At 42.2% G+C, this 10,000-nt stretch overlaps 1 protein-coding gene across 5 annotated transcripts in view; it reads right to left on the minus strand.

The window, feature by feature from the left end:
• Positions 1–10,000, minus strand: part of Fife (regulating synaptic membrane exocytosis protein fife) — a 367,289-nt gene that overhangs the window by 132,415 nt on the left and 224,874 nt on the right. For 3 of the 5 annotated variants that reach the window (XM_070132285.1, XM_070132284.1, XM_070132287.1), the window contains exons 11-14: positions 8,931–8,942; positions 7,904–8,105; positions 4,293–4,558; positions 56–124 (exon numbers count right to left, since the gene is read on the minus strand). In XM_070132285.1, coding sequence (XP_069988386.1) covers positions 56–124; positions 4,293–4,558; positions 7,904–8,105; positions 8,931–8,942 — 549 coding nt within the window. The remainder of the gene's footprint in view (positions 1–55; positions 125–4,292; positions 4,559–7,903; positions 8,106–8,930; positions 8,943–10,000) is intronic. The other 2 variants (XM_070132286.1, XM_070132289.1) reach the window with 1 other exon arrangement.

The following is a 10,000-nucleotide window of genomic DNA, read 5'->3' on the forward strand; positions in this document are numbered from 1 at the left end:
ACCTTTACGCCCAGTGTCGGAAAGATCTAAAATAACAATGACAAGGAAAACTCACTTCTATGCCCAGTGTCAGAAAGGTCCCTCTGAATCTTCACTCGCCTTCGCCCCTTCTCCTGGCCGCTCGCTGCAAAGAAAACGAGAATTCAGAGGAGGGACTGTGATATAAGTCGTGTTGGTTGTTGTTGTTGTTGTTGTTTAGGTTGTTGTAGGATTGTTGGGTGTGTCCTTGTGGTGATTGTTATTTTCTTATTGTTGTTGTGAGTCGTGTTGGTTGTTATTGTTGTTGTTTCGGTTGTTTAAGGATTGTTGGGTGTGTTCTTGTGGTGATTGTTATTTTCTTATTGTTGTTGTGAGTTTTTTTTTACATTTTGGTTATTGTTATTATTATCATTATTTTAGTATCGTTTTATTACACAACTAGTATTATCAATCATGATTATTAGCATTATTATCGTAATTATAATCATTACTGTTGCTTTTATCATTATCATTTTTATCATCATTACCATCAATGTCAGCATCATCATTATCATTATCAATATCATTTTCATAAAAAATAGTGATAGTCGGTGACATCAAAAATCAATATGATAAACAATACAGTTATTATTATACGTAGTAGAAGGAATTCATCATAATTACTATCACTGCAGATATCATCACTATTAGTATAATCTTAGACAATGCTGTGATCATTGTTAAAAAACCTTTTTTATCGTTGATATCATTATAATTATTGCTAAGTGTAGTAGGAAAGTAGTAGCAACATTTGCGACATGTCATTTCGACCCTTAAAACCCCTTCATTTTTTCCTTTCCTTGCAATCACGCAACCGAGATTTCACTTTGATATAGCGCAGCTAATGGAAAGCCTTATAAGTCCAAGGGAATGGAAATATTTGATAAAGTGAGAATGTTATGAATGGCTGATGAACTGATTTGCATACTGATAAGCAATCGGGGGAAAGCGGGGTGGGTGGGGGGGGAGTGGGGCAGTGTTGACAGAAGACACGGAAGGAATCTGAGGGTAATGAGAAACTGTTTATCTTCTCTGCTTCGGGATCCGTCTCGACTTCCTGCTAGGATACGTTTGATATTGATGATTTGAGCGCGTGGTGGGAATATAATAGTTTGTGCTGAAAAAGAGGTCGTTTTCTATGGATCGTAAGCACGAAGATCCCGTTTTCGATGAATTGTACTCGCATTTTTTTCTGTTTTTGTGATGGACTGTACTATCGTGTACATTCTACAATATTTTTGCAAAAAAACATGGACTGTACTATCATGTACATTCTAAAATATTTTTGCAAAAAAACATGGACTGTACTATCGTATACATTCTACAATATTTTTGCAAAAAAACATGGACTATACTATCATGTACATTCTACAATATTATTTGCCAAAAAAACATGGACTGTACTATCGTGTACATTCGACAATATTTTAGCAAAAAACATGTACCATTTATTTAGAAGAGTGCAACGAGACCATCGAAAACAAAAGCACACCCAACGTCTTGAAGATCTCACAAGAAACAGAATCCCGATGGACGCGGAGGACATAAGCCAATACATCCCGAGGTGGACAGAGGGAGGGTGGATTCGGGTTGAAATCGTCAATTCTCGCAAGGGGGTTGTAGTGGATGGACAGCATTGTGGTCGATGAGGTGTAGCAGAGTTGTAATTCTACTTAATCCTGAGTTGATTACATTGAGCACTGATAGGGATGGGTTTCGTGAGTTGGTTCAATCAGATACCCGTTTTCTATGACAGAAAATGGGACATGAAATTGAGGGTCCACTGACTCATATGAGACGGACGATGGAATATGAATGATATTCCTTGTTTTGGAGATTTATCCCCAAATAAATAAATAAATAAATAAAAATATATTAACAAAATAATACTGATAATGCAAAAAAACAACTTCACTATATCTGGAACGAAAATTTCTGATGTTGTTGAATTAATTAGTGGAACGAGAGTGGTGCGTAGATGTGTGTACTTTTTCGCTACCTTGTGCTACCCATATCGCTGTAAACAATTAAGAATAGTCGCGTACCCGAGGCTACGCTATGGTACGAAGCCATTAGTGATTTGCTATTCAGGAAACGGCGTGGAAAGGGGAGTGCTATTAATGGTAAGGCTATGTGGCCCCCGACGTGTGTATGTGCGGGAGAGAGAGGGGGAAGAGAGAAGAGAGAGAGAGAGAGATGAAGGGGTGGGGATAGAGAGAGAGAGAGAGAGGAAGGAAGAGAGAGAGAGAGAGAGGGAGATTGAGAGAGAGAGAGAGAGAGAGAGAGAGAGAGAGAGAGAGAAGAGAGATGAAGGAGAGGGGGAGAGAGAGAGAGAGAGAGAGAGAAGAGAGAGAGAGAGAGAGAAGGAGTGGGAGAGGGAGAGAGAGAGAGACAGAGAGAGAGAGAGAGGAAGGAGTGGGGGAGAGAGAGAGAGAGAGAGAGGAAGGAAGAGAGAGAAAGAGAAAGAGAGAGTGAAGGAGTAAGGGAGAGAGAGAGAGAGAAAGAGGAAGGGGTGGGGGGAGAGAGACAGAGAGAGGAAGGAAGAGAGAGAAAGAGAGAGGGAGAGAGAGAAAGGGAAAGAGAGAGGGAGGGATTAAGGGAGAGAGAGAGAGAGAGGGAAGAAGAGAGAGAGAGAGAGAGAGGAAGGGAGGAAGAGAGAGAGAGAGAGAGAGAGAGAGAGAGAGAGAGAGAGAGAGAGAGAGAGACAGAGACAGAGACAGACAGAGAGAAGGAAAGGAAAGAGATGAATGTGTGTAATATTTACATCTTCACAATTACAAACACAGCAACACATGCAAAAGTATAAACGGAAACATATTTATCTATGCAAAAGAGAAAAACGTTATTTGTTCATCTGGTGAGGAAACCTAAGCGACTTTTAAACGCTACGTTCTTTTCCATTTCTTGGCGTTATGTTTCCATGTTTTTAAGAAAGTATGCATGCATGTATTCATGTACATGTGTATGTATATATGGAAATGTGTTTTTATGTATGTATGTAGGTATGCTTGTTTGTATATGCGTATGTATGCACCTATGTAGGTATGCATGTAAGTTTGTTTATATGTAAGTGCGTATGTACCTATGTGCGTATGGATATATTAAGTACATGTGAGTGCGTATGTACCAATGTACACATGGATATATGTTTGTTTATACGTGAGTGCCTATATATCTATGCACGTATAAACACATGTACTGTATCTCCCCCCTACGTTCAGGCCCCTCCCCCCTCGCCCCCCCCTCCCCCCTCCCCCTATGAAACAAACAGTAGATACCCTTCGAATCATGTGACGTCATACCCCCCCACCCCCACCCCCCCGGCTTCCCAGCTGTGTTGTGCCTCATGTGCATGTGTCACCGTCGAGGGGCCGAGGGCGCGGGTGCCAGCTTGAACGCGCGAGGGTCGAGGTGCCAATATTATGGAAGAGCAGAGGGTTAGAGTGCCAGCTGAAGGGGGACACGATGGGTTAAAGGGGTAGAAGAGGAAGGTTCTGGTTGAGAAATGCTTTACTGTGATTGGAAGTAGTTAAAGGCCGTGTCACACTAGCACTTTTTCCGTCCATTTTTTGACAATTTTATTTAACGTAAATACAAACATTCTCGAATATAGCTCTTGATTTGACTTTGCTTGGCTGAAAAAGTTGACGGAAAGGTTTTCAGACGGAAACGATCATTATCGTCTGACTGGAGAATCGACAATTCGCTCAAAAATTGACAAAATTTCAGAAAATTGTAAAAAGATTGACGGAAAAAGTGCTAGTGTGACAGCACCTTAAGAATAAGACAGTGGGGGTCGAAGGGGTGGAAATGGGCAAGAGTTAAACGATGAAATGATAAAAATTCGGCAGTGAAAAATATATTGAGTCGGAAATTGGTGAAAATAGACAGGAACGAAACGATAAAAAGATAAAAAAAAATAGCGATAAATGAAAAGACATAACCTTATACAAAGTGACCAGACGCTATGAAACTGCCCATTTCACGTTCTCTAAAGTTAAAGAACGAGAAGGAGATGGGGTGAAAATAAACAGGAACGAAACGATAAAAAGATAAAACCTCGGCAATAAACAAGACATAACCTTATACAAAGTGACCAGACGCTATCAAACTGCCCACTTCACGTTCTCTAAAGTTAAAGTTAATAAAACCTCGGCGATAAATAAAAAAGACATAACCTTATCCAAAGTGACCAGCCGCCCATTTCACCTTCTCTAAACTCAAAGCACGAGAGGGAGAGATGACCTGGCTCCGACGTCGAGCGCGAGACTGACCTTTCCTGTGATCCAGGTCGACGTCGTGGATCACTATTCTTATGGTCTCGCCCTCCGTGACCGAGCTCTGGCGGGGCACGGTGTCCTCCATGCCCTGGTCGCGGGAGGTGTTCACTTCCAGCGACTGCGAGATGCGTGGGACGACGCCCCCGCTGCCGCCCACGCCCACACCCGAGGTCAGGGGGGGCGTGGGTGCGGAGACCTGGTAGGAGGCGGTCCCGCGAGGAGACGAGGGCGGCGTCGGGAGGACTCGACCGCACTCGGACCTGCGGGAGGAGAGGAGGGTCAGGTCTCTGGGGTTAGGTCACTGGGGTAAATCTCTGGGGTTGGGTCTCTGGGGTCGGGTCACTGGGGTAAGTCATTGGGGTCAGGTCATTGGGGTAAGTCTCTCGGGTGAGCTCACTGGGTTAAGTCTGTGGGGTCAGGTCACTGGGGTAAGTCTTTGGGGTCAAGTCTCTGGGGTCAGGTCTCTGGAGTCAGATCACTAGGGTAAGTCACTGGGGTCAGCTCTCTGTGTTAAGTCTGTGGGGTCAAGTCTCTGGAGTCCGATCACTAGGGTAAGTCTCTGGGGTTTTATCTGTGGGGTTGGGTCTCTGGATTTAGGTGTGTTCTTGCTTCTCATGATCTTATTTCCCCCCTTTATTATAGCTTTATTTTCTTTCCTCTCTCTATATATATATATATCTCTCTCTCTCTATCTCTCTTTCTCTCTCTCTCTCTCTCTCTCTCTGTCTCTCTCTGTGTCTCTCTCTCTCTGTCTCTCTGTATCTCTCTCTCTCTCTCTCTCTCTCTCTCTCTCTCTCTCTCTCTCTCTCTCTCTCTCTCTCTCTCTCTCTCTCTCTCTCTCCCTCTCTCTCTCTTTCTCTCGCTCTCTCCCTCTCTCGCTCTTTCCCGTTTTTCTCCTTTATAATCATTTTTTGCTCGTACTCACATTTGCCTTTTCCTTACTCACCCATTCACTGCCTCGTACCCACTCACCCCCCCCCCCTCCACCTTGCTCATCCGCAGCTCCATTCATTCATCCTTCCCTCCATTCATTCTCGCTCGCCAACATTCTCAAACAAAGTCGTCAAGATTGGGTGGGTTCTCTGTGTACAACCTAAGGGCACCTGTTGCTTTAAAAGGAGATACAGCACGGATTCTGAACCACTTTCTTGGGAGAGAGAGAGGGGGGGGAGGGAGGGAGAGGGAGGGAGGGAGAGAGAGAGAGAGAGAGAGAGAGAGAGAGAGAGAGAGGGGGGGATAAAAGTGAGAGTATGAAAGAGAGAGAGAGAGAGAGAGAGAGAAATAAAGATAGATAGATAGATAGATAGACAGAGAGAGAGAGAGAGAAATAAAGATAGAGAGAAAGAGAGAGAGAGAGAGAGAGATAGGGAGGGAGGGAGACACAAAGAAAGGCAGGGCCAGACAGACAGAGAAAGGGAGAAAAAACAAATAAAAAGATTATTACTTATACAAAAATCTTTTAAATCTTAAAGCCATGTTCATATCTAGAACACATCATCTTAAACCGAGAACAGTACAATATATTTTTTAAGACTGTACAATATAATTTTTTTGAGATTATATACGTATTTGTAGCAAGACAGACCACTTATATCATTAGACGGAGAATACTTCATGCAGATGACTGTTGCTTCATAATCTGTCCACTCCTCCGTTGAATTACACTAGCAAGTTATATTTGAAAAGTGAAGGTATTTGCCAACATTATCTTGCAAGAAAATTCATTCCGGTTCTCTCGAGTTTGCACAATCTGCCGCAAGATTAGCATGGGTTCTTTTCTCAAGATTTCTCAAAGCCTTAATTAGAAATGCAAGTCGTTTTGCTACCGAATCACATACTCGCTGATGAGATCTGAAACTCCGGGAGATAGTGTTACCATTACAATCAGCGGAATTAAGTGGTCGAAAAGTCTTAGATTTTTTGTTAAAAAGACGTCGTGGAACTTGTTTTCATTATCCCGACTGAGATTAAGGAAAAGAACCTGGCGCAGCTGCTCTCTCAGTGGCAATTCAATTTGCTTAACTTGTTAGAGATAACGTTTCGGATTATCTAACTGCAGGTCTGAATTATATGTATGTATATATATATATAAATACACACCCACACACACACACACACACACACACACACACACACACACACACACACACACACATATATATATATATATATATATATATATATATATATATATATATATATATATATATATATATATATATATATATATATATATATATATATAGTGTGTGTGTGTGTGTGTGTGTGTGTGAGCTCCATTAAGAATTGATCTCTTTAGATCTCTTTAAAATTTACTCAACTCTCCCAAACTCCCAATGCTTCAGAATCTAAAGACCTTTATGCCTTGGCCTGGTCTGATCCCGCGGCCGCTGCTTGTAATATTCTCAAGAGGGTATTGTGATGCGATTTTTTTTTTTTTTTTTCTTTTTTTTTTAAGAAAGCCTCAAAGGAAACCGGGTAATCCGAGACGCCGGAATGAAGCTGAAGCCGTTCGGATTCGATTATGCACTTTATAGACTGATAGAAGAGGGTGGAAAGTAGTTTGCGGTTTTTGTTTATTTTTTTATTTATTTATTTATTTATTTTTATTCCGGATTTGCATGATCTTTAACTAGTTTTCATCTATTTCTTATTTTTTTATTATTGTTATTATTTTATTCCGGAGTTTTATGATCGTGTATCTTTTTTGTTTTGATTTAAAATGGAAAATGTTTAGGATGGGATATGAAGATTAAGAAATTAGATATAATTCATTTGATTATTTATGCGTAGAATGTTTATGACATACATCATTACCTTCCCTTAATTTTCCTTTTCTATCTTTTATTTATTTATCGTCCCTTAATTTTCTTTTTTTTCTCTTTTTTTTTTCTTTTTTTGAAACAGCAATTCGTATCCATATTTTCCATAACGATTTAAATCCTTATACCATACTTGCTAAGGTTATATAATGTCTGAATTTATAATGTAGAAACTGTAGCCAAGTCCTTGCATGTTAACGTATATATCGATCTTTTGTTCACAAAGTGTCAGAAACGCCATCTATGTATATTTAAGTGAACTATTAGTGGCGGTGGTTGGTAGTCTGTGTCGAACATATCATGTCTCGTTTCGTGGAACTTCGTTTGATTCTCGTTTCTGTTTTGCTGGAAAGAGGATGCGAAATTACGAGAATAAGTTTTGAAACAAACTTAAAAGTAAAGATTCTTGTTTCGTTTTGTTTCTATGTCTCTCTCTGGATGTTTATTCTTCTTTTTTCTTTCTTTATTTTTTTTTTTCTTTCTATCTGTTTGTCTCCGTTTCAGTTCCGTCTCTTTTTCTGTCTCTGCCTCTGTAAGACTTTCTCTCTCTCTCTCTCTCTCTCTCTCTCTCTCTCTCTCTCTCTCTCTCTCTCTCTCTCTCTCTCTCTCTCTCTCTCTCTCTCTCTCTCTCTCTCTCTCTCTCTCTCTTTTTCTCTCTCTCTCTGTCTATCTATCTATCTATCTATTTATCTATCTCTATCTATCTATTTATCTATCTATCTATTTATCTATCTTTCTATCCCCCTTCCCCCCTCCCCTTTCCCTCGTCCGGAAAATACTCACACAGCCGACGACCTCCTCCTGGTGGACCGATACTCGTCCTCGGTGGGATGCAGCCAGTTCTCGTCATCCAGACTCGAAGTCCCGCTCCTTCTCGGCGAGGGCGGAGGTCCTACTCCACCTCCTCCTCCTCCTCCTCCTCCTCCTCCTCCTGCTGGGGGAGACACCTCGGGGGAGAGCGGGGAAGGGGAAGAATCCAACGCCCCTGGGGAGAAAAAATGAGAGAAAAGATAAGATTAAGGGGAGTCTTCCATGGACATTGGTTTGCCTATGGGACAAGCCTTCACACTATGACTATTGTATGTATAGTTATTCATGGCATTACTGTTCTTGGTCGAAGGGATAAATAGTGCGAAAGAGGACACAGCAAGGAGTGAGTTATTCATTGAAGGACTTGCTGTGTCTGTGTGGGCGTGTGTATATTGCATGTTATGAAACAGAAGATATTCCTTATACGTGTATATGGAAAGCGTAAGTCAGGTGTTGCTTTAAAGATTAGATAAAAAGGGAATCGAAGGATGTAGGTTTGTGGATATGAGGTATGTAGACTGAGGAAAGGGTGAAGGGTGAGGTAGAAGTGGAGGTAGAGAGTGAGGTAGAGGTGGAAGTGGAGGTAGAGAGTGAGGTAAAGGTGTAGGTGGAGATAGAGAGTGAGGTAGAGGTGGAGGCAGAGAGTTAGGTAGAGGCAGATGTGGAGAATTAAGTAGAAGCGGAGAGTGAGATAGAGCTGGAGAGTGAGGTATAAGCAGATGTGGAGAGTGAGGTAGACGTGGAGAGCGAGGTAGAAGTGGAGGTGGAGAGTGAGGTAGAGGTGGAGGTGTAGGTAGAGAGTGAGGCAGAGAAAGATGTGGAGAGTTACGTAGAGGTGAAGAGTGAGGTAGAGGTGGAGAGCGAGGTAGAGGCAGATGTGGAGAGTTAAGTAGAAGCGGAGAGTTAAGGAAAAGTGGATAATGAGGTAGAGGCAGATGTAGAGAGTGAGGTGGGGGTGGAGAGTGAGGTAGGGGAAGGTGTTTCGCCCGCAGACACTCACCCTGGGTTTGTCCTGAGGGAGGTGGCAGCAGGGAAGAGAAGGGCTTTAGTGTCATGGATACATTTATGCTCTCGTGTTTTATTGGGTGGAGAGAATGGCAGTGATAAGGGTATTGCTTGAGTTGATATGCTGGTTATTGTCTCTCTCTTTCTCTTTCTCTCTCTGATTCTCTCTCTCTCTCTCTCTCTCTCTCTCTCTCTCTCTCTCTCTCTCTCTCTCTCTCTTTCTCTTTCTCTTTCTCTCTCTCTCTCTCTCTCAATCTATGTCTCTTCTACCCCCCCCCCCCTTCTTCCTCCATCTCCCATTTCGTCTCCTTTCCTCACCCTCCTTTCTCTCCTTCTCTTTAACTTCCTTATTCCTCTTCCTCTCCCTCCTTCCCTCCCTCCCTCTCCCTCTTCCTCCCTCTCTTTCCCTTCCTCTTCCTCCTTCCCTCCTCCATCTTTATCTTCCTCCCTCTCTTCCTCCCTCTTCCTCCCTCCCTACCTCCCTCCCTCCCTCTCTTTCACTCCCTCCCACTCCCTCTCCTTCCCTCCCTCCTTCCCTCTCCCTACCTCTTTACCTGTGGCCGACCGGAGAGACCGGGTCATATGAGCGCCTGCCTTGTATTTCAATGGGCCTTTTCACATGAGCTTATTGCGGGAAGCGTCCCATTATCAAACCAAGATCTTCAGGTTCTTTATTTCGATTAAGCGGGTGAAGGTCTCGCGAAGTCGCCTTTGACCATTTCTTTGGTTCTTTTATTTATTATTATTATTTTTTTTCTTCTTTCTTCGTTCTTGGTTTCGTTCGGTCTTTTTTTCTTTTCTGTTTTTTTTTTTTGTTATTGATGCTTCTTTTTTATGCTTCTTATAGTACTACTAATATCTTCTTCTTCTTCTTTTTCTTCATTTCCTTCATCTCCTCATCATCATTTTTTTCTTCGTCTTCTTCTTCTTCTTCCTTCTTCTTCTTCTTCACCTTTTTCTTCTTCTTCCTCTTCCTCTTCTTCTTCTTCCTTCTTCCTTCTTCCTTCTTCTTCTTCTTCTTCTTCTTCTTCTTCTTCCTCCTCTTCCTCCTCCTCCTCCTCCTCC

This window comes from Penaeus vannamei, chromosome 17, assembly GCF_042767895.1.
Source record: "Penaeus vannamei isolate JL-2024 chromosome 17, ASM4276789v1, whole genome shotgun sequence".
NCBI classification, from domain to species: Eukaryota; Metazoa; Arthropoda; class Malacostraca; order Decapoda; family Penaeidae; genus Penaeus; species Penaeus vannamei.